The sequence below is a fragment of the Lipophrys pholis genome (assembly GCF_963383615.2).
Source record: "Lipophrys pholis genome assembly, chromosome: 8".
Lineage (NCBI taxonomy): Eukaryota > Metazoa > Chordata > Actinopteri > Blenniiformes > Blenniidae > Lipophrys > Lipophrys pholis.
Genome location: NC_137630.1, coordinates 20559030 through 20584764, shown reverse-complemented (window position 1 = coordinate 20584764; position 25735 = coordinate 20559030). Strand labels below are relative to the sequence as shown.

Genomic DNA, 25735 nt, shown 5'->3' with positions numbered 1-25735 from the left:
CATGTAAACAGCCTCTTGAATGTACTAATGAACATAATTTAGTGACTGAAATAACCGCTAAGAATCAGTTAGATAAATAAAAATGTTTTATTAAATGTGTTGGCAACTAATGCCAGGCAGTGCTTTATTTTATATTTTAGCAGAACGCGAGCAGCAGAGACAGTTATTTTAAATTTTTCTAAAAAGGAAAAAAGACTTTCCATTCCTACAGGACGGGAGCAGTTTAACATGCAAACCTTGCAAACACTGCATGGCAGCAGTACAACAGTAATGATCCGGCACCTCAAAAGAGAGCATGTAGGAATATCAAATGAGGAGGAAGGAAGCCCTACAGCACAGTAAGTCTGGGGGGGGGGAAACGAAAGGCATGTTCTGCTTTGAAATGTGGTAATGTAAAGTTAGACTGTTAGATGGTCTCATCCTGGAAAGCACAAGAGGTTTGTTGAACTAATGTTGGTGTTGGAGATATGAAACAATATGCAAGTAGTATAACAGGATACAGTGTATTTAACGTTAAACATGTTTAAAATTACTATGGTATTTTCATTGGGATTTCATTGGGCCAGACAAACAAGCAATACCGAACATTTAGATTTGACACCATTGCTACAAACTACACCTTCAAAAAGAGAAAACAGACACCTCTCTGGTGAGCTCAAGAAAAAGTGAACATGGTTGTGTTTGTAGATCAAGAATTTATGGACGAGCTGTTGTACAGGATTTCATGTAGATTGTATATTATATACCACCATGACCCTAATACAGCCCCCCCATCCACATACAGAACGGTAACATAAGCTCCAGCAGAGAGGCTGTATGCATAAACACTCTATATTACTGTATCATCATGGATGCATTTTCAAGGGCATACTGCAACTGTTTGTACGTGCATGCTCTACTTCATGAGATATTGACTAATTATACAAAATGCCTCCCTAACTGGTGGAGTAATCACATGATCAATCCATCTGCCCACCGTCAACACGCTGGTATCATTCAGATCACATCAACAGCTCGGACAAATTGATCTGAATTTGCCTGATTAGAGCATGCTAATGAATTGAGGGGAAAGGGACAGAGCATGAAATGGGAAAACTGACATGAAAAGGTCAAGCAGGCAGAAGCTAACTTAATATGCACAAAGCAATGTTTCACATTCAGACGGAGTGGTATCCTGAAGCAGATGGGAGCTCATCCCATCTAAAAAATTTCACACTTTGCAGATTCTGACATCTCAACATCAGATGTTTGGGTGCAGTAAAAGTGTGAGGATAACAGCATTATGTTGCTGTTGGATGTTTAATAACAGTTATTTGGGCTGTCACACAAAATAACAGACTGTTCCTCGGCTTTCGATTCTCACTACATGCTGCTGCTGTCAGAAATGCCTTCACAGTTTGCTTGTCATGTACACAGTCTCATCTGTATTCTCCTAGAAAGAAACCCAAATAGTGCCGGAAATGAAATAACATAACTTCTCAGCTCGGACACAATTTGCCTTTAAAATATTTTGTGTTTGTTTACAGATGTTCCCTGGAGTAGGGAAATATTTAGTCTGAGTGGAATAACGGATGTTCTGATACAAAATATTAAAGCCCCCAAATACTCATTCAAACTCAGCACTGTGTCCTTGATAAAGGCTCCAGGAAATGAGTAATTTAGCAGGTCATGACACAAAAACTTTGCATTCATTCCAATATCAAAACATTATCTTTTCATTTCAGGAGCAATTTAAGCCAATTGTTTGGAACCATGAGCCAGATGGTTTCCTAATCAACCCTAAAGAGGTTTTACAATAGAATGAAATGAAATCAGAGAAGCTGTTTACACGGGAACGTGGTGACGGGTTACCTTCAGCGATGACCTGAAGGGCCGTCCTGCAGGGCTCCACCAGGATCTGCCTGCTGATCATAGATAAATCAGCTCTTCATGCTGCCACATGAAAACACTTTGGGCTGCGGGGTGATCCGACACGTTGGCGCTCATACATGCAGACACCGGCCCGCAGTGATGAGAGCGAACCACACTTAATTCTGATTGTCACATGCAGTCCGTGAATCAATGCGGTGCACTGAGAGATGTGGAGGGGCGGGGGCTCAGTGCTCAATAAAGTATTGAGTGTCCTTAAACCACTACAGTCACACAAGTAGCCTACTCTGTTTGCTGTGCTTGTCAGCGCTCATGGACCTCGGTGACATATTAGCAAAGAAATGTCCGAGCAATGTAGCGTGGTAAGAAAACCCCCGGTCGATCACACAGAATGTGCAAACACATGCACACACAAATTTCCATAAGTAAACACGGAGGTTATTGAACGCAGAGCGGTTTGCAAACAATGAAGTGAATAAATGACCATTGTGAAGGGTTAGTTGATAATCTGCACCACACCGGCCCGGCACTGACACAACGGGGCCAGGGTGAGGGTATAAAAGGAGATGAAGAGGAATAAAGAAGACGAGAGGAGAGGCTCAGAGGACGGATGGAGAGCTGGTGGAAAGAAAAGATAAAACTTAATGCTCTGCAGAAGCTGAGAGGTAAACAGAGGGAAAGAAGAAAAAAGCACAGCAGAGAAAAGAAAAATGTGCCAATGAATCTGAGGCAGAGATCGACAGGCGGGGAATGAAAATCTCAGACAGAGTTTGTAGATCCGTAAGCAGCGTGAATGATTAGAAACTCAGCAGCAGTGGCGATGATGGTGGTACCATTTCTGTCAACCAGCTGAAATATAACTCGGAGCATTGAAACTTTTAAAGTGTGTTGCACTCCTGTGTGATGTGATCCAGGAGAATTCCTCTAATCTTCCCGGAGGGGCGAATGAACAAAGAAAAGAGGTGGCTGCAGGACGCCGGGGTTGTGGCAGGGGGCCACGGCGTGAAGCTCCGGCAAAGCCACTGAGACAGCTGAGAACAGGCTCCGTACCACCGCAGGCGAAGACCATCAAACTCTGAAATTACTATGCTCTGTTTCCGCTGCACATTATCTCAACAAGCACAGGAGGCTATAAACCCCAAAGTTTGCCAGGACTCTTTTTACGAGTGTGCAGTTTGCGGATAGAAAGGATGCGAGAGAAGCAGCAGGTGTCCTCTGAAGGCCTGTGAGTGGTATGTGGGCACAATACAGGCTGCAGTGTTTGGTACGAGGCCTTCCGCGACTCGCTTGTTTTCTGTCTCGCAGCAAGACAAATTAGCTCCCACCTGGGGGCACTCACCGGCTCTCCTTGTCTCAGTATCCAGCCCCAGTAGTCCCACCTGTCTCCGTAAAGTCCGTAAGCACCCCGCTGTGTTGATTGGGGGTCTGTTTCTCTCAGCTTAATTGCCATGTTATCAGCTCCACTCCTGCACTGCCACTTCGCCCGGGCCTTTCAGTCAGATGGACATGCCAATTACTGCTGCTCCGCACACACAGACACTCACTCGTGCTCGCGTGGTTTCCTGAGGCTGCACTGTCAGGTAATGCAGCCGACAGCTGCTGGTACAAAGGGGGGCAGTTTAGGAGGAATAGCGAGGCTCTCTGTAGCGTTCATGCACGTTTGGAGACAAACAGTCATCTGTACACATAAAGTCACAGCAGGAGCTTCATGTCCAAGCCAAAAGATCCCTGGGGAACATTTCCTCCTCCCCTTCCTCTGGATATACATTGCATTTGCAGGGAATTATCACCAGTGCAAATTTGTCTTTGTAATATGTTGCTGCACTAAAGTATTTATTCATGTATGTTCACTTGAGTATTCATTTTTCTGCCGACATTTCACTCCCTATACATTTCACCTGACTCGTTACTTGTTTTAAACATATCATGAAAAAAAAAATCTCTGTTCTACAGAGTATACACATATTATTGTATTTGGCTTGCCTCCTGGCTCTTAAACTTTAATAACATATACCAAAAGCAGCAGCTACAGTTAGAAATCCCCGTGGTTGTTCATGCTGGTCAAATTACAGCGCAAATGTTACATAACATTCAAGACAATATAAATAGCATACACAACCCTCCCGAGTATCTCAACCCACAATTTAAAAGGAAAATGACTTTGTTTTGGTCTGAGGTAAAGAAATAAAAAACCCATGGCGCTGTAAGACCCACATGATTATCCACTGGATTCATTTTATCTATGATGAGAATGCAAGTAAAGGAAAAAAAGTGCATGTGCATGTGGTTTAGCATCAGACTGCTTCTCGAAGGCCTCGGTTGCACGACAATGTTTCAAGAGAAAACATCTTGTTTTGGGGTTTTCGTTTCACAAAGGTTATTTGTTTAGACAGCAACGTTTTAAAAACGATGTGCCTTCACACGGCAGAAACTCCTGTAGGACCACTAGTGGGTGCTGTTGTTTGTTTTTGTAATGAGACCCATCCTCATGGGCGCAGAGAACAACATGCTATAAACATTAACAATGGCGAGTACACGGAGATTCATATGGACAGACGACCAGGTTGCATTGCTACGCCCGGTGACTCTCAGCTATAAAACTACCAAATCCCAGGAGAATATGGACTGAGAGTCATGACAATCAGGAGGGCGCCAGTGTTGTTTTTGTCCGTCCATTCGCACATGTGCAGAATAACTATTTACTATGGCCGTGCGAAGTAGCAGCATTTTCAGAAAGTTGTGTTTTCCACCGTTTGCGCAGCGATGGGAGTATTTTTTCTAAAAACTTCCACCTCGGGAGCCGTTTTGAAGAGGTTGCATTTTCAGTGACTCCAACCACCGTTGCCCCGTAAACAGACACCAAAGAGAAAAGAAGAAAGATTTGCATTTTCACTTGGAAACAGGGTCTAAGTGAGGTCACTAAAATTCAGGACATTCAGACTCAGCCCAGAGGCAGAGCCAACCTCTTCATTTGTTTTCCTCATTAGTGGATTTACTCTCCAATGCGTTTCCAAAGTCAATGATGCAGCAGGAAAACTGTACAGTACTCATTGCATTCTCACCAACACTAACTTACTTGTTGTTGCAACAGCTGTTCAGTAAAAATCTGAAAACACTCTCACCAAGGACTTTTCACACAGGTATTTGTGGTTTAAACGTAGTAAAGAGAGTGAGTATTTGTCCCACCTCTGCATCAATGACACATCTAAGCTCAGGACAGAAGCTCTGGGTTCTGTTTTGCACGTCACATAAAACATCTTTGAAAAAGTTGAGAGGTGCTCGAAAGCAAAAATACTCAGCAAATGCTTCACTTTTATATTCAAAGACTAATTAGAGCCATCAAAGATGAAACATTGCTGAAACCTTTGTTAGTTGTGAACCTTTTTAAAAGCCGGATAAAACATTATTGTTGTATTTTATAGAGAGTGAGCCTCAATTAGAAGGACTGTGCAAGGCAGCAATCATAGTTACGATCGTGAATGTTGTGCAAAACTGTCTTTCAAAGATGTCCTTTCATTTGTCTTGAGACTAATGGCTCACAAGCCTCCATCAGTGTCTGGTTTCCAAACACTTATTAGTTCTCTATTGATAACTTCCCCAAATGTTGACTTCTAATGATGCCAGATGTTTCCGAGTGAGGCAGAGACTGCTCTGGGCTTTTCTGAGAGACCAACCAATTAATCAATCTTAGCGCGCATGTGTACGTGTGTGTTATTTCTCATTAACGCTGACACTGGTACTTCTCATGGTGTGTGTCACAGTACTTTCAGTAATTGTGTTTGAACACTGACGTGGCATACTAGCTGCAGTCTCTCCTCTCCTTTTCCACTCCAATGAACCATTTCCTTGTTATCACCCAGATAGTCAGATGTTGCAGAGATTCGCACACAATGACATACACAAACTGAAGCGCACTAATTTTCCCTGAGATAAATCATGTTAACAATGGGGCATTACAATATAAGCACCCACGTTTACTGGATTTTCTCTTTCCATCTAAGAGATATACTAACCCATATCAGAAACAATACGTCCATTTTTGTTAATGCACTTTCTGATCGTGAGCTATGGTTATTTTAATATAATGAGACAAGAAAGAAAAGCTTTAATACGTCACTTATGAAAATGACTCACCAATAATTCACATTTCCTCTTGTTAAGTGTAAGTGGTGCAAAGTTTCATCTGGTAAGTCATATTTAGGCTTCTCTGTTGCAAATAGCAAATTCCATTGTAGTATAGCCAGACTTGGTAGTGTGTAGGCAATCTCCTAAAGAAATCCAGTAAGAAATTCATCACATTTTTAGGTGAAAATGGTGAAATGTATGTGATTTGAACCAGTTTCTAATTATTTTTGTATATATAAATCACAAATAAAGGCAACAATTTATATCTGAAAGCCCATTGAGACATTTTTACCTCTTAAGAATTCTTGAGGGATTAGATTCTCAAGTATTTTAATGAGTGCCCGATGACGAGATAAGACCATCAAACTTGATAACCTCTAATAAATTGACAACTTTACAGGCTTTGAGGCGCCTTTGTAAACCCACTTTAATTCATTAAAAACCTTTTGCATCACTTGAGATCCATTTTCAAAGCAACTTCCATCTACTGAATTTACAGACTTTATCACAGACTTGATTTTGTTCTCAGCTGTAAATCTTTCTTTGCCCCACAGCCGATGACTCAGCCCACCAGTGCAAAATGTGCAACAGTGCACAAAAACCATGTATGTATATGTCGTTTGAGCTCTCAGCCTGCAGAGCACCAGTGACCTGATATGTAGGGCAAGACTGAACCACTGGGATGACAGCTTAGAGCCCGCCCCCACTAACTCTGACTGACAGCGCCGTAACCTCAGCTGCCTCCCACGACAATACTTTGGTCTTGTTTCCACTTTAACGTCTGTCATCCCTTGTTTAATATAACAGCTATTTCTGGAATCAACTTCTATAAAAGCATCATAACAGGACTGGAGGACAAGACCACATGAAGTGGAAAGAGAGGAAAGATGTTTTTAGGGACTGAGATTTTTACTGCTGCTTATGCCTTTGAGCAACTGTCAAAATCTGCACAAGTCTTACATCATTGCAGGTGCTTCAACAAACATTTGAGTGACTATTGCTTCGGGAGCTTTCTGTCTTTTAGTCCCACGACCTCTATGACCAACACAGCACTCAGGCAATCACATCCAGCTGCTTCTATCTCCCACTCTTACGGGACAAATCCATCCTAATCTACGGATAACGTACAACAGCCGCATGTCTCAGTGGATTAAAACTAAATCAGGTCAAAAGGGTGCAGACACTCAAGAGTGCTATTGTACACAAAGCGTGCATAGAACGATGACCGGGGTTTCCCACAATCTGATGCAAAGGAAGCAAAGTAAAGGACTGGAGCAACAAAAGACTAGAGAATTTGTAGAAATGGGAATTTAAAATGAGGAAATCGGGTCTGGAGGTCCATACATGCAGAACTAAGTTTAACAGCATAGACGCAATCTCAATCTGAGAATGAATCATTGAATAGGGAGTGAGGAAAGGGCTTGTGAGGTAGCAGGTTTCATTTAGGCTAACAATGAACTCCTCTCTGGAGCCTCCAGGATATCTACATCACTTCTTCATTCATTCATTCATTCATTCATTTATTTATTTATTTATTTATTTATTTATTTATTTATTTATTTATTTATTTATTTATTTATTTATTTATTTATTTATTTATTTATTTATTTATTTATTTATTTATTTATTTATTTATTTTAATCACTTCTTATTTATGACGGCAGAAAATCAGATTACATGTTCGTGTCGTGCAAACATGTACATGTCAGATTAAACTCCTCACAAATATCCCTTTTATTTGAGCACGTTATTAATATCTGCAAAATGTATTTTGCGATGGCGTGAGACACTTTCTGATAGTGCCATATGGCTTTTACATCAGCCAGAGCTTCCCTTGAGCTGTCAGAGCGTGGGAGGAAAAAGAAGGGGAAAGTTTGTGAAGTGAAACTGTCACATGTTCAATGAGCATGCAAAGGATTGTGGGAATGATGGGAAATGGAGAGGGCCTTTTTTGAATGCAACTCCAGAAATATGGCAAGGGAGAAAACCGACAGACAGGAATATTGCACCTAAATTCTTATATAGTGGGAATGTGGAAAATATTCAAGAAAAGTCATAGATGTGCGAGAAAACACATGAAGCATGTCACTTGTAGGGGTTAAGAAGAGTCATGGAGCTCTGAGCTGCATTCAGACAACTCCTCCTCATCCTCTTCCTCCTCCTTCTTGTCACCTTGGCTGTGGAACTGACACGCTGACACTTGGCTTCCTATTGACATGGTAAATTGAGGGCCCACTGGAACAGTCCTGTGATAGCTGGAGGAGGTCGTATTGAGGGGACTGCGTAATAATGCCCATCAGGGAATAAAGCAGAAAAGGAGAGAGAAAAGTAGAATAATGTTGACAAAAGTAAGAAGAAGAGCAAGTAAAGCAACAGAAGGAGAAGCATATAGAAGAAAGACGACTGGACAAAAATAAAGGTGAAATATTGTCTGCAGCATGACGAGTGAGAACAAAGAAGAAAACAGGAGTGTCTGATAAGAAAGACAGACTGAAAGCAAAAAAATTGATTTCTATTTTTGAAAGAGGTTGAGACAATGAGTGGAATGATTCCCTATCGTATGTTCAATTTCAAAGTCCCACAGACACCGACTTGGCCAGTTTAAAATATGCATAGAAACTTCCACGCGTGCAGCTGAAACCTGCCACCGATCATGCTACTAGATTGCTGCCAGTAATGTAATTGCTTTTCGAGTGGATGAACGTGACTCCTGCTCCCGAACGTGCAAGGATGTATGCCTTGTTAGGGTGTAGCTGGAGCCATTAGCCATTTGGTTTTAATGGACGATCTGCGCCACGGGCTTCGCTGACCCCCCGGCACTTGGTGGGAGGAGCAGGCCAACCTATTAACAAAGAGCGAAAAGCTCCAAGCTTAGCCTATCACACAAGGCCACACTTAATTAGACTGTTTGTTTAGCAAACTCTAATGGGAAGGATAGCGAGCGGGGGAAGAGGTTGACTGCTCTCCTTGAAACTGCCGACTGAAAGACATCTGGCCAAGGATGAAGTGGAGGACACAAAGAAATTAGAAGAACACGGACTCATCACGTTTGCTGCTATCACATTTTCACGGGACAGATGGTAATAACGAGGACCTACAGAGGACAATATTCCTTAATGGTGAATCGAGTCATTACAACTCTTCTTCCATAATTATAGCTGAAAATAAAACTACACTAAAGCTTTATCTGAATTTGCCAAAACCACTGATTGGATTGATTAGACATATGAGAACTATGACAAGAAGAGAAAGACAGTTACTGAGTTTAGAGTCAGTAAGTAATAACAGTATGATACATGAGGGATACAACCCCTGTATGAAATTATACCTAATTAGCAAAATCTTTCAGAAAAATTACATCTCTCTCTTTTTCTTCTGTCCCAACACCCTTTCAGCTCCTCTGCCCTGATCCGTCTCTGTGTGCAGAAGGCTAATTAAAGGAGAGAAATTGGATATGGGCCTGTGCGCACTCTAATTCAGGAAGAGGAAGGAATAAAGGGAGACCGCGGAGGGGGAGATGGGGGCAAAAAAGTTGGACTCAAGACAAGGTCAGTGGATCAAAAAGGTGAGGTCTTTTCATATGGAGAAGTGAGAGTACCAGTTGGGGCCCAGGGCATGTGAGGCCTTTTAAAACCTACCAGTTTCCTCCTATTAAATCACTGCTCATTTAGACTTTCATTCTTTAACAACCCCATCCATCTCCTGAGGCCCAATAATCAGGCGAGACATGTTTATCCACTAAATCATCTTCGTCCCACACACTGGGTCATAGGTTAAAATCTTTGGCAGTTTGTGTGATAGGAGCACTTGACAAATCCATAAAATCAATAACTCATTGAGAATGTTGTCCATCAACAGCATTTCTCTAATGGAAATCTGAGTCCTAATGAAATAACTGCAGAAAATGACCTTATTCACACCAAATTAATTAATGGGACCGGGGAAAGTATATTCTCCTGTTTCCTTTTTTGAGGTATGCATCCCAACAAGAGCAGGTTGAGTTAATAGATCATCCTAGTCATTGCTGGAATGACCATCTCAAAACCGTTTTTTCCTCAAATAAATGAATAAGATGCTGATACCCTGTGTTCTGTGGCATACATTTAATTACCTTATCTGAAATTTGATCTGTTGAGTTAAAGAAAGTTACAGGAATGCATCGCACAGAGGAGAAAAGCTCTCATTGGTAGTCACACTATTTTGCATGTTTATTTAGATGGATAAACTATAAAATCGTAAGGATGCTCATCATAGCAAATATCCAAAACAAAATAGAGACACGTTTCCTGGTTCATCTCAATCAGGATTCCCTCCATAGAGGAGCTATTAATAACTTTTCAGGCTTGCTGATTTGTGGTTTGACCTCTTAAGTGCTTCAGATAATCTAATCGACAACTTGTTAACAGCTTGTCTGGATGTTGGAAACCTTGTATTTATTCCGGCAACAGTTGTCGTGGGTTCAGAAATCAGTCTGATGGACGCAATGCTTTTAGAACCAGAAGAAACAATAACCCAAAATGAGCCTCACCGTGGAGCAATGAGAATAATGTATCTTTCAGCGGTCAGAGCAGCTTATAAACATTTTTCAAGGATATTGTTAAAGCATTTGAGTAATCCCTTTCAAGGGACCAGTTTTTGCAAACTCATCCCTCAGTGTCTCTTTTCTCATTCCGTTCACTTTGTCTTTACCCTGCTCTTTCCATGAGTCCAAAATCCACACGGGCTCAGGCCAGGTGCAGCGGTGGATCAGAGAGCCGATGATGGATGACAGCTCTGTGTGTGTGTGTGTGTGTGTGTGTGTGTGTGTGTGTGTGTGTGTGTGTGTGTGTGTGTGTGTGCGTGTGCGTGTGCGTGTGCGTGTGCGTGTGCGTGTGCGTGTGCGTGTGCGTGCGTGCGTGCGTGCGTGCGTGCTCTGTGCTTTTATACTGAGTGTCACGCTCCCTGCTGTGAGGAAGCCGGGATGATGATGGACAAGGTTAACAGCCTGCATGCTTCCTATCATGCACACGCACCTTAAATTGCTGTATAACCCCACTGAGAAACTGGGCTTGAGGTTGGTAAATACACTATTACCATATTATTTACCAACAGAGGCCGAAAGCACATTTGGCTGCAACACCAAAATGCACCAAATGGAGGCCGTTTCCAGCAGGCGACGCAACAAACGCCAGGAAAACAACAAAGGGTGTATTTGTCTATTTAAACTAACGGTCCTCCTCCCCCATCGCCCCACCCACTGCCTCCCCCTCACTTCATTTATATGTTCACACACAACCATAAACACACACATGAACACTGTAGAAACTGGAATCTATAGCAGGACTGGAAGGAGCCAATTATTTTACAGATGAATGACCACACATCCATCTGATCCCATCAGGGAACAAAAGAGTGTTTGCGCCCTGTGAGGGATTTAAGAAAAAGGGTTAACCATGCTGCTGAGGTGTTAACAGCATGATTCAGCATGACATAGGTATGGATTGTGTACGCTGTCAATAATTTGGCAACAAAAATGCTTCTGAAAAGAGACAGTTTATTTTTCTTGTTAGTTTCCTTTCGGGGAGAACTACCTGTAGTATCTGTATTTATTTGGAGAACTCTGCCAGGCACACATTTCTCATCTTTGTGGATTGTCCATCATGACGGCAGCAAACAGACACCATCAACCCTCCTACAGAGAAGTGTATGCTGACATTCCCACTGATAGACGTGGGAGCTGAGATAAATAAATGGGTTGTTTTTAGATTCTGATTCAGCCGCTTGTCTCCATGTGAGCCTGTCGGTCTGGTAGTGAGCGTGGCTTGTTGGGTTTTTCTCCCTCTGCGTTTTGTGCCTGCATGTGTCCATGTGTCTAGCTATTAGATGGAAGCCAAACTGGTTTTCTCTGGAGTGGTCCAAATGTTTCGATAGTCGGACGCTGAGCTTAGTCGATCTTGCTTGTTGGAAAAACAGATGCCGGGTCAGCCCCCGATGTCGATGTGCAGCTCTGGACAAAACAAAACACACCTGAACAAAGTGCACTGAGCAGCACGGCAGCCAGAAGCATGGCTTCAGTGGCTGCTTATCTCTGATGTGACAATACAGCCACATGTCTTGTTCGGTTTAAGCAAACGTCTGATGAATTTCATCCGCTCACAATAGCCAAACATGGAGAACATAATTACATAGCGTGACTCGCTGTGCAGCCGGCTACAAGAAGGAAAATGTAATTATGTCAGCAATTTACATGAGGATGTGGGAAAAAAACGTCTATTGTACCATTTAAAATGCAGATCATCCCCTGAAACTGATCACATGCTTGTCGCTGACAGCCTGTCTAACAATAGCACTGCAACCTCCTGGCAAATGAAAATCAATGCAAATATTATAAACCAACACAGCCATTATACTCTACAAATCCTTTCTCAAAAAGTCACAAATTGAGGTCTCACACTAAACTGTTCTCACTTAACATATTATCTAATTCCAGATACATATTTCTCAAACAGCCCAAAACTTTTTTTTATTGTATAAAATCACAGAAAACTCATTTTTATAGTAATATCTTTCTTCCTATTTGCATAAAATGTTTTAAAATTGCAAAGAATCACTAGATATTAGCCTCCTCCACTTTGCATACAACACATTGTGTTTTCTGTGTGTCTTTAAACAGTAGCACAGGCTTTTTGGACCAACATTCATTAAAGTTTAAGTGGCACTGCTCACAGTCAGGGTGGCATCAACGCCCCGGGCTGCGGGTAAATTAATGATGCTTAAGTAAACTATGGATTAATTATAGATAGTCCAATGTGTCACGAGGCATATATGCATATCTGACTGAACCTCTTACCTGCAGCCATGCTAATGAAGAGCTAACCTGCTTCAGTAGACAGGAGACAGATGGAAAACACACTTGGCTCCACACCGATGCTCTCACACACACACACACACACACACACACACACACACACACACACACACACACACACACACACACAGTATTGCCCTTGAGCGGAGGGAGGCTCTGATTAGACTTCACTTAAGTCAGTTAGCCTGAAGCAGACACCAACCAGCCAAGTGCAAGCCAGCAAAAAGCAGCACAACAACAACAATGTTACAAACAACTCAGAAAAGCATAGAAAAGTGTTTCATGCACAACATAATTTGATTTGTTCTCTTATGCCAGAAGGAATGGGGAAAGACAGTGCTGATGCCTTAAAAACAGCATTTGTTTAAAGCTGAGGTCGCATGAAATATGACCTCATTAGTGAAAATGCTGGATCTTTGGAGAAATTAAAGGTTTTCGAGGAGGTGGAATTCAGATATTCAACTTTGAAAAGTTTATTATTTTTTGGCTCAAAATAAACATATTTTCTCGAGCAAAGATTCTAATAAAGTATTTTTTACTTTCATCACTTCCATTTGTGACCTTTCAGATAGCACATACTAATTAACAAAAACACATTCATCCTATTGAAAAACATAAGCAAAAAACATTCCATCTGTGCACGATATAAAGAGAAATTACCCCTTTATACACATGGACATATACATTTTAAAAGAATTTCGACATTCAAAAACACTGTCTTTTTAGGGGTGGGCACTTGCAGGACAATTTTACTTACATTGTTGCTTGAGTCATGTTTGAATACAGAAATGCAAAACAAAAGGATGCAGAACAAAGAGAGCTGCCTCATTGTTGGGATGAATGTGATCTACCCAGGTGAGCCAGGTGCTGCATGACAAATATAGACTATCTCGCACGGACAAGAACAGTGTTCAATTTCCCTGTGATATGAAGGACTAAACGTGAAAGATGGAGCTGGTTCTTGGCTCCACTTTGTGAATGTGTGGGACATTCATAAGTTTGAAGAGTGAAATCAGGAAAATCCCCGTTTATCTGAGAGAGACGAGCGAATTCAGATTTATAGGGACAAAGATCCTGTGGTGGATGAAATATTGTCTATTATTATTATTATTATTATTATTATTATTATTATTATTATTATTATTATTATTTATCATCATGATTAGTATATGGATAGCATCATGGATTTGCCGTGTGTCGGCTGGATGAACTCTTGGGACGGGTGTAGTTTTATTCTAAAGAGGAATAAAGCGCGGTCTTACCGTCCACAGCCATCCCCGGTCTGAGCGTGTATCTCTCCGTGGTGTCAGCAGGACTCTCCCATTCTTCTTCCACACGGACAAAACGCAGGCTGCCGGGACGGAGAGGAGCGTAAAAGAGCGCGTCCTGCCCCCTCTAACCTACCGTGAGAGCATGGGGACCCGCCGCCTCAGTGAGTAGTCAGAGGAGAAACACGCTCCGGCTCCTCCGTCGGTTCACGGCCATTTGTTGTCCCGGACGCCGGGACCGGGCCGATATGAAGCGGCTGCGCGCGTGTCTCCGCCCCCTTCCTCCGTACCTGAGCACCCTGAGACAAAAGGTCATCCAGCCCGACACCAGCTGATTCAACCCCCCACCCCCTCCCCGCCCCCTCCAACACACCCACACACACACACACACACACACACACACACACACACACACACACACACACACACACACACACACACACACACACACACACACACACACACACACACCCCTTTCTCTCTCTCACTCTCTCTCTCTCCCCGTAACCCTTTACATTTTACATAGAGACAACAATACTTATGCCCGTCTCTCTGTATTATTTTAACTCAACAATTATTCACATCACAGTTACTAGATACACATGCCTGTTCTCATCAAAGTTTAAAGTGATGACCTCTTTAGTACAATTAATTCTTCTAACTAGTGTGTGACTGCTGATGTTCAATGTGTAACGGCCCCACACATGCACGGGCTGTGATAGTTCCTCTGTGTGTTTTGAGAGAAAACACCTTTAACTTCTTCCTCTCAGCACAGAAGCGTCATTATCTTGCTTTTCGTGTCAAAAGGATTTGAATCATATCTGTGTGGAGTTTGCATGTTCTCCCCATCTGTGCATGTGTTTCCTCTGGCTGGCTGTGGCTCGTGGTTTCTTCCCATAGTTCAGAAACATGAATGTGAGATTAACTGGCGACCCTAAATTGCCAATAGGTGTGAATGTGAGTGTGTATTCTTGTCTGTCTCTCTGTGGAGGACTGGAGATCTGTCCAGTATCCTGCCCCCGCCCACAGTTAGTAGAAATTGGCTCGAGCTCCCTGCGACCACGAAGAGGATAAAGTGGTATAGAAGATGGATAAACAAAGAATCTGTCTTGTATCTCTACTCTATCGGACCAGAACCTCAATCGTATCGAACGTCAATACAAAAAATTGCTTTAATGCCAATTTAAAGTTGCTCCAATGCAACTCTTACAACTAAGATTGATTTGTGGTGTCGGGCATGTCTGTGAAGTTGCTGGCAGAAGGAGGCACACAGTGAAGAGTACCGTGCGGTGGGCTTATCCTGGGGGCAGCAGTTTTCATTTTAATTCTTGAGAAGGAATCTTGGAAAAAAAAGAAATACATGGAGGTTAACGCCTCTTCTTCCTGCTCTTCCAACTTTTTTGTTGTCTTCCCGGCCTTGCTTTGTCATTTGTTTACACTGACAATGCTGTTTTGTATTTGTTTTTAAGCATGCTGACTTAGTTAGAATACTACTGTGCTGTAGCCACCCGCTGATGTAGTGGTGGGCACTTACAACTGACAGTGAGAAGATCCTTGGGTCTGTGTTTGCATGTTCTCCATATTCTCACTTTGGCTTTTCTCCAGATTCTCTCCTCTCTTCCCACAGTCCAAAAACACACGTTTCAGGTTGTTTTGGTGACTGTCCAGAGCGTACCTTGTCTTCATCAGTGGTCATCTGGGGTCGGCTCTGAAAATGTGTAGAATAAAGAACGGAGGCACTTTCACACACCGTATCTAGAAATGTGTCTCCTCTCGCATTCACATTTTTCCACTTTTATGAGCAGAATTTTCAGGTGAGTTAGGAAGTAATTATTTATGGGGTGTTATGACTTTTTGGCCCTGATAAAAATTCACTTAACAGTGAACTGAGAACAACATTAATCAGGGCTAGGAACACACGCGCCCTCCATCTTTTTTTTTTTTTTTTCCCCAAACACCCCCGGTTTAATAGAAATCTGTGCTCTTGTGTTTGGGTTTGACTGAAAGCAAACAAGCCTCCTGGGTATCTTGCTACAAGGTCTTCCCACTCTGTATAGTGTCAGCAAAGAAAATTACAAAGTGTGTGCCTTTTTTTATTTTTTTTATTTTACTGTACAAACTTTTCCACAAACAAGTGAAATCAGAAGGAAGCCACAGCCTTCGACATACACAAGCAAGTACAATGCACGGAGATGCAGAGTCAAGAGGAGTGCTGACAGAAGCAGATGAGCAGCTTTATGTGAGAACTGGAAACATTATTTTAAGAAGATATCTGATATTTGGATGTTCAAACGCTGAAGAAGACTCTGCATTTTTATTTTTTTTAAAGTTTCTCACATATAAAGATGTTGAGTGAAGAGAGAAACTACAGCGTCTGCACAGTGTAGCGGTTGGCTCTCTTTGCTCACCGGGAAACCGTCACTCATTCACTTTCTTGCTCGAAAGCCTTTCTGTTGTGCATTTGCATGTTTTCCCTGTGTTTGTACTGCGGTTTCCTGCCACAACCCCAAAACAGCCACATTATAGGAGCGTCAGTGTCTCTTGTTTCCGCCATGTGTCCATTGTGTATTTTGTCTTTCAATGTCAGCTGGGATCGGCTCCGGCCCCCAGAGAGTCTCACTTTGATATAGTGGTACATAGATGAATGGGCGGGTGACTTTGAGCTCCAGGTGGCCCATTCATTCTTAATTCCTGCTTAATCCATATTAGTAGAGCCTATTCAAAATTATGTTAGGCAAAGAGCGGCAAAGCTACGCCATGTATAGGTCAAAACCCTTCATAGAGCTGACACAGAGAGACAGACAATAACCCACATCTACAAGCTGACTGAGGTTGACAATTACCTCACAATTCTGGTCGACCAGAGAAAAGTTACACAGGCTGTAAAAAAAAAAAAAGGTAAACGCTCCAGACATGAATAAGGGTCTTCTTGCTCAGAGCTCCATAGTCTGTGTTATCATACCCACAGCAAATAAACTATTTCTTTAAAAAATAAAAGAAAGAAAAGGGACCTGTATTAGTTATAGAGATTTTCTTTCACATCAAAATAATGAGGTTTTTTTTGTCTCAAAACAAAAGAGCGTAAGCATTTTAGTAAGAAATGAAAAATTGTGGTATCATTTTAATACAATGCTTTGATACTCGTATCAGGTTGATACATAATCTTTCTTAACAGGTATTGTAGTTGTTTTGTGTCTAAACCCACCTGATAAAAAAGTGAAACAATTTTAATTAGACCTGCTCATAATTGTTAATAGCATTGATATTTCTTTCAATTCCCCCGGTCTCTGTTGGTAATACTGAATATCACCCAGTATTAAAATTTTTAAGCACCTTTTTCCAAAAATATGATTATTTTCAAAGGAGTCTAAAAACTCTCTCTCGATCTACCAAAGACGCCATGCTGCCACCGTCTATTTCTGTGTGTCTTTGGTGCCGTGCCTTTGAATGAATTATAGAGAACTTCATTGAAACTAAAATTAAATCAAATGTGGGGTTTTGCATCACTTTTGCAAAGAAAAAGTCTTTGCTCATAGCAGGAGGCCTATAAGAGGTGGAGATCCTTCGGCAGAAAAGCCTAAAAAACAACTATCCCCTCGTAGACACTTAATGCCGGCTCCTATTCGACCATCAAACAACCAAACTTTAGTTCAAAGAAAAGAATATAGGAGCAAGTTGTGAACATGACTTTGTCAATGTAATCTCAGAGCGTACCCAGCTAATTGATTCTGCTGGCATTCAGAAACACGGCAGCCTGCTCTGTGCCAGTATTTTTGTGGAACAGTGAAGAGATATGTCCCTGAAAGACTCCGTCAGTCTGTGTAAGAAGATGAAGGCTCTCCCCAAAGCCCAGCACTGGATCATCAAAGGCTGAACAGCCGGCAACAAAGGATGAGCTGGTCCATCAGGGCTTCACGAGAATACACACTGATTGGGAGAGAAAGCACTACACACACACACACACACACACACACACACACACACACACACACACACACACACACACACACACACACACACACACACACACACACACACACACACACACACACACACACACACACACACACACACACACACACACACACACACAATATAGAAATGTGCTTCACTTCGCCTCTACGGACATTTTGTCTTGTAAAAAAATTGAGCAGGCTGAAACTTGTATCTTTAATTTAGAGGGTGGTCACTGTGGTGAATAATGAAGAGAATGGACCTGCAGGAATTGGTGAAACTCTCTGAGCAGCAACGTCCAAGGGTTTTTTCAGGTGACAGAAAAGCAGCGACACCTTTAGAAAAAGTTGATTCGGTCTTGTGTCAGTGCAGGTAAACCAAAAAGGAAAATCAGCTCAGCAGTGAAGAAAATGGTATCGTCTCTATTCAGCCTTTGTAAATAGGTATCCTTCTGTTGACAGTCTGGCTACATTTTCTCTCCTGGCTTGTAAGCGCTGAAAGGGGGCAAGTGATGAAGACACTGAGGGTGTCGATTCCTGCGTGACAACATGTGGGACAACTGGCATATGATGCCATTAATCTTCTCCTGACAATGTTGTACGATCGCACAGCCATGGCATGTCCTGTTTGACAGTGCAAACAAGTATATTAATGCTCCGCAGACACTCTCACACAGATGTCCTTGCGGTTTAGATTTTTGGGCAAGCGCCTAAGAAAGCAAAAACCGAGAAAAAAGAAAACATTGTGCTCATAATGGTAACAGCCAGATTGTGCCTGGTGACATGATGAAAACAGAGCGTCTTGGGCTTATGCTTGAGCTCTCTTCAAAGAGAGCTGGAGAAGGAGAGCCCTTGCCTGAGAGACACAGAGAAGCCATTGATACTGGAGTGTGGCGTCAGCCCTGCCAAAGCTGGTGTCATGTTGAATGGCTGTCCCTGAGTGGCAATGAGGAGTACCAGAGCCAAAGAGAACGGGGGGAAAAAAATACATAAAAAATAGGAGGAAAGACCGGATAAACCTTGAGTGCATCTAAATGCTCGGAAACAAAACAGATTCAAAGAGGCTGAGTCTCAATAAAACATAAGAGCGCCTTTCTTTCTGTGCTTAATCTGATCTGAAAGGGAACCTTCTTTCAGGTGGAAGTGAAAGCAATCTAATGAATTCCCATAGGAAGCTATTTACTCCACTGAGATGAGTGTAGATGATAGAGAGGAATCCACTTTATAGTGTTAAGTTGTGGCCCTGAGCTGCTTTCCTAATCAGAGACCTCAGGGAGGTTTTGGTAATTCTGTGTGCATTGTTGAGAGGGCTCCTTTGGAAAAAAAAAACAAAAGGCCGTGTCCTTACTCTGGATTTGTTCTCCAAGTGGAGAAAAGATGACAGAACCTATTTGAGAGAGATATTCCTTTTTCCAGTCCCTGATCATCTCCTCTCATCTCCTGCTTTACTGTGTGTGTGTGTGCATCCATGTTTTCTGTTTATGTCTCTTTGTGTGGATTTACATGGATATGTATGCAGGGAAGGAGGGAGGGATGGGAAAGGAGCACAATTCTCATTCCCCTCAGTCTTTGATGGCGACCTCACTGTTATGCAAATGCCCAGAGTGCAACAGTCTCTGCAAGGTGCTACAAACTCTCCCTGCCAAAGACGAACATATACACAGTGGTCCACACACATCTACAGTATATGTCTCAGTTTATGTGTCTATGTGTCGCTCTATCAGTCCATACTGGCTCAAAATAAAATCACAGGTCTGTCATTGTGTTCCTGTGGCTGATTGGGTCCGACTCTTCTGATTCTTTGGCACAAAACCCAAAAGGCATCGAATCCGAGGTGATCGGTTGTCACTGATGAATGTTGGAAAATTTGTAAGACAATAAACCACTGGCATCCCTTAATGCTTTGTGACAAGGTGAGTGCACCTCTACATAAACACCAGGTCAGATGACTGAGTTTCTTGTTCCACCACATTGAAAAGAAACAGAGAAAAAAAAAAAAAACACCTGGTCAGCATCCTTGAAAGTGTACTGTATTGTAAAAAAGGCCTGTTTCACTTTCATCAGCTTCTGTGCTCAGTCCAGTCTTGTTTTCTACCAACACTGCAAAGCACAGCGGATGATGTTTCAGGTAAGTCAGCGACCTGCAGACTGATTGAACATTGTGGCGTTATCACGCAGTGCCTCTATTTATCTTATACCATAGCATAATCATAATTTAGCCAGTTACAGCACGCTATGAGTAAACTGTTATAAATGGACAAGTGGATTATAATTGTATTTACTGGCACTGCCTTCGTCAGCGTGGATCCAGATGGGGAGGTGAGTCCACCTGCCAATGACCTCTTCGAGGACCCGTGGGTATCTGCCACGCGTTATTCTGTCTCACGCCAGGCGCTGACCTTTTACTGAATGCCAAACCTACCGTCAGGGTGCGTGGACCCAAAAGCAGACCATGACTTGGAAACAAAAGACAACCTTTATTGACTCCAGAGCCAATTAAACAGTAACACAAACCAGAGTTCAATATCTGACTGAAAAAGGAACAAAAATCCTTCATAAACAATGTGAGAGGAGAAAATGGAGAGAACTTGCACCCACAGCACAGAGAAGGATAACTTAAAAAGACCACAACACACACATTAGGAACCATGCATCTAGAGATAAACAGATTTAAACAAAACATAAGAGACCATGGGGGAGCCAAACATTACAGCAACACACTAACACTTCCTGATACACAAATATCACATTTGTGATCCAGAAACTATTGAATTTGTTTGATTAGAGATTCTTAGAAGCTTTTTGTTTTAATATTGTTGGTTTCTACTCACTGGTTACAGATATGGAATATTTTGTTATTTAAATGTAATTACATCACATTTAGTTCTAAAAATATACATTTCCTTTTCAGTAGTTCATTATCATTTAATTTCCAGAATTTTAAACATATTATAAAGATTCCACGCCAGGAATATTCCCCAACCTTCAGAAACCTTTCTACTGGATTCAGACTAAGTCCTTAAATACTGACTGCAAAAGGTTTTGTGACTTGTGAAAGCAAAATGTACTAAATATAACAAGATGTGTACCACAGTGTACCACTATAGTATTATAATCTTTTCTTTTGTTCCCCACATCCACAACTGATGTCCTATACAGGAGAGTACAGTGAATCGTTTAGTCTTTGTCACATCCATTATTTTCACAAGGGAACCATTCTCTGAACACATAATGTAAAAATACAAAACAAAGTCAGATTTAGATGAGCAAGACAATAGAATGGAATTCATTAAAATCTTCTTTGTCAAGGCCCAAAATGATCTTTCTGACGAAAGGATTCAGGTTAATTCAATATCCATACTTTGAAGAAATGGCGAGTTGAGTCATCTCTTCTCTTAGGAGCTCCTTTACTTCATGTTTCTGTCGTTTACTGTCCATACTTGTTAAAACTCAAGGAACATGTGAACCTTGTCCTGTCTCCTCTCCTTCAATGAAAGACAGAAAACAGAAAGCATTATGATTTGATTCTCTGTGTCTAACCCCCCCCCCCCCCCCCTCCAAAAAAAAAACGGAGCTGTCTCAGTCAGACAACAGGTCAGCTGAGCAGCAGTGGTCAATAATCTCATTTATCTGCTGCTCACCCATCAGAGAGACAAATCAACTCCACTTTGGATCATGTTGCCTGTCAGACTGGTAATGTGAAAGTAAGAAAACCTTGTATGAGCAGACGTTACATGCTGGACTAAATGCAGAGCAGGAGGAGTGTAACCTCGCAGCAGAGGGCTGCTGTGACATCCAGAGGGAAGATTGCTGCTGAAGATCACATCAACCATTCCTCCTGATTGAGTGTAATGAATCTGTGTGTGCATTTGTAAAAATCTGCCCTACAGAAGTCTTCTCTCCGCTGGACTCAAGGTGATTTGAATTCTGCAAAAAAACAAAGAAAAACAAAGACTATCTGAAGGGGGATCGTTTCCTCCACCCGGCGATTAGCCCCATGAATCATTTCCACTGACCTGCAATGCACATATGTCACATCTGTCAATGCATTAGCATTCACGTCACAAAATCCACTTTCCCTCTCGCCTTTGTACAGCGTCTCAGATACAAGCCTGGACTCATTATTGGACTGTCCCTATTCAAAGTCTTGTTGTTACATTAAGCTCAGCGGATCAATGAGATCCCATTTAACATCTGTCGCCTAAAACTGCTCCGGATAGCCTCTTCCAAAAGAACTCCCATGCAGGAATTAACTTTTGTCCTTCCACAAGGACACTTTTCTTTGTTTCAGAGCAATATGCAGTTGGTAATCAGCACTAAATAAATCATTAATCCTCCCCGGACATGAAGTCAGGCGTTGTGCAGTTAGTCTGCTTTCAACTAAAAGATCATAATTGAGTTTAGCATGCGTGTGTAATATTGAAAAATGATGATGTCCATGTCTTATTTTGTGATTTAAATTATTTTTCCCAGCCCACTGTACCCACATTATTTTGTTGATTATACTGAGCTGAGCTTAACTCATAATGCAGCCGTGACAACATGAATGATGTGTCGGTGTTTATTTGTGTGTGGAGGTGTGTATTTTCTAGGTGATGCATTAACTATATCAATAAACCCGTCATCCTGACGTATCTCCTCCTGTGCTTCATTCTTGCAAAGCCCAGCCTTCTTTCAATCAGTGGAACGTAAATGGTACATGATGCCATTTGCAGGGATATTTAATCTTCTAATTCTTACTATCTCCCAACAGGCCGGCTCATTGACCTTTAACATTTAACATCACACCATGGACATCTGCCGTGACGTTCAGTAATCCTCCCTTCCATCCAGTGTTATATGCATTAAATAAACAGATCAAAGTCGTGCATCCATGCAAACTACCTCACACATGAATGGATAAACATGTGAGAACACACAGATTGCTCCATCCTTGCATGGAAATCTGCTTTAGTCACAGCAACTCTGCTTTAATTTCACTGGTTTATTGCACATTCAATTCATACCAATTACACATTTTCTACAATATCACTTCATCGCCGCATTACCAATTCAAGTATCAGTCATATAATGAGGGTTATTATTTTGTGAATCATCCGCATTTAAAATGCAATTCTAGCCAAATCAAGTGATTAGTCATTGTTTGAAAAGAGCCTGAGCTTTTAAATGATTGTCTTTCAGCTTTGCTCATATAAACAACTCACAGTAATAGCTTTCTATAATAGCACATTCATTCTCCTGCATCCACGAGGATGAATTCAGTCAATGTCAGTCATAAGGCAGGGTTCTATTATTACATTACCTGAGAAGCAGAGAGCCTGCAGTCAAGAACAAATCAGATGTAGAGGTCATGTTGCCAAGTTATCTGTTATGCAGGTAAATTCAAAAATTATTTTTAGAAGATTCATTCAAGACAATTTCCGTCTGACAGCCGCATTTATAAATTGCCAAATGTTTCATGGCAGCACATCAAAGGAAATGCAGATAGCAGGATCTCTGGCGAGACCAAAGACTCACTCAGCCATTACAACAAAACAGATACTGAGTACTTTCTACTTCCACCACCATCAGAACCTCTGAATGGAACATTCTCAGAAACGAATGAATTACACCAAAAATATTAAAGTTCTGGACAACACATGAGCTTGGGTTTTCTTTAGAAACGCTTCACAGTTGGTGTCATCCCTAATGATTCAAATATGACTCCATTTTTCTTCATTACTAAGTCAATCTTTTACATATGATATATAATCTTAGTAATGATTCATGTAACATAAATGAGGCTGACCTTGATCACTCAGCTATGATCAGCACTATGATGAACATACAGACATGCAATCTGTGGTTTTCCTCACTTTCTGGACCATATTCAAGTCATGCACACGTCAAAGATGTGCAAGAACATTAACTGACTCTGTCATGCCTTATTGAGAGAGATGCCTGCTGCACACATATATTCATATATACAAAGATTTATTGACTACATTATTTATCACGAGTGGATCTTCAGCTGGTCACAGTTTGAACTCAAAGACACCCATAAGTGGATGCAGCATGGCATGGTGAGAGATAACACATAACTGTGACACATGACGCTTAAAATAAATCACTTTTTCCTAAATTCAAAAGCAAACCTTTGGGTTTCAGAGTTTAAGTTAAGGATCAAATTCTGAAACCTTTCATTTCCCCTCTTTGTCCTGCCCGTATTGCACAACACGGGATCAGAATTTGAAGAGCAAATTAAACTGATTCATATGATTATGATAATCATTAAATTGAAATTAAATGATCATTGAAATAATTGCAAATGTTCAAGGGGCTTTGAAATGGTTGGATGAAATCAAGTCATGCAGTTCATGACTTGATTTCATGTATAAATTGGTCCTCGGCCCGTGTGGGCTACACTGTATATCTTGTAATCCGTCTCACAGTCCATTTTCATCATAACATCTTCTCCCAGGAGTGAAATAATGTCTGCCCTTCGGCGATGTAAATGAAGAAAAATGTAAAAGCCTGAAACGAGGATCAGACTGTGAATGTGAAGTTAAATGTGATTGAAACTAATTGATGCATGGCCACACTTTGTCTCATGGGGTAAAGCCCAGAAATGTCATGTTAGAATATAATTACATCTTTTTCTGTCCCATGTTTCATATTTGAATATAACATAGCTAATATGGATGTTTTTCTCTCAGAATGTAAGATAAGTTATCACTCGGAGGTACTAACACGTGTCTGTCAGTAAATCAAATCACTCAAGGTTTATTCACATGGGCATGTAGAGCTCCTCACAGAGAAAATATCCACTTAAAACATTTAATAATACTGCTCTGATTGCCACGGTATGTTCCGGGGCTAAGGTAGACTGTGGATTACATGCTTATTTTTAGACTGTAACTTCTGACGGGTTGAAGGGTTTCTTAAAATTCAGAGGTGTTCGACAATTGGACATTCACTCTGTCCCTGTTGACACTGCTGGTCCATCACAAAATGCACACATTCACATACACAGAGAAAGGTTGTAATCACTAAGACAGGGGCGGCCAACGAGTCAGAGACTCAGAGACTCAGAGACTCAGAGACTACAAAGATCCACTTTATACAAATTAGGCTTACAAATAAACACCTTCTCTAACAGACATGAAATAGCATAAAGTGAAAAACAAAATACATAATGTATGAGACGTTGCCATATGGAACAACAAAAGTTAGACAACAGGCGGCTAGGCATGGAATTAGAGCATTAACAGGAATAAATTCATCCCCTCAGCCCACACAAACGTGCAGGGACCGTCTGCAAATTGCAAAACTGCTACAACGGCAAAGACAGACACTACAAACCATATATCACTATCAAAAGTGTTGTAGTATGATCAAGTGAAGGTGGCTAAGTTTTAGTGGCCGGCGGTGGGACTAAGGTGTGGCATGGCCTCAAACTCAAATCCTGGAGGGCCCTGCGTGTTTTCCATGTCTCCCCTCTTTAACACACCTGGATGTCCTGATGGTACATCACCACATTCAGCACAAAGCCAGATAACGAGCCACTCGTTGCAATCAGCCGTGCTGAAGCAGGGAGATGTGGAAAACATGCAGGGCTGTTGAGGCCCCTGTTCTAATTGATATTCTGCTCTATTCTATTCTATTCTATTCTATTCTATTCTATTCTATTAAAC

The 25735-nt window shown here is 41.6% G+C and overlaps 1 protein-coding gene across 2 annotated transcripts in view; it reads right to left on the bottom strand.

Annotated features, from left to right (window-relative positions):
* Positions 1-14461, bottom strand: part of LOC308113006 (sterile alpha motif domain-containing protein 10-like) — a 48599-nt gene extending 34138 nt beyond the window's left edge. Inside the window, exon 1 of one of the 2 annotated variants that reach the window (XM_080468881.1) lies at positions 14104-14461. In XM_080468881.1, coding sequence (XP_080325007.1) covers positions 14104-14116 — 13 coding nt within the window. In that variant the 5' untranslated portion in view covers positions 14117-14461. Of the gene's footprint in view, positions 1-1851; positions 1997-14103 lie in introns of those variants that run through there. The other variant, XM_080468880.1, reaches the window with a different exon arrangement.
* Between the last annotated feature and the right edge of the window lie 11274 nt (positions 14462-25735).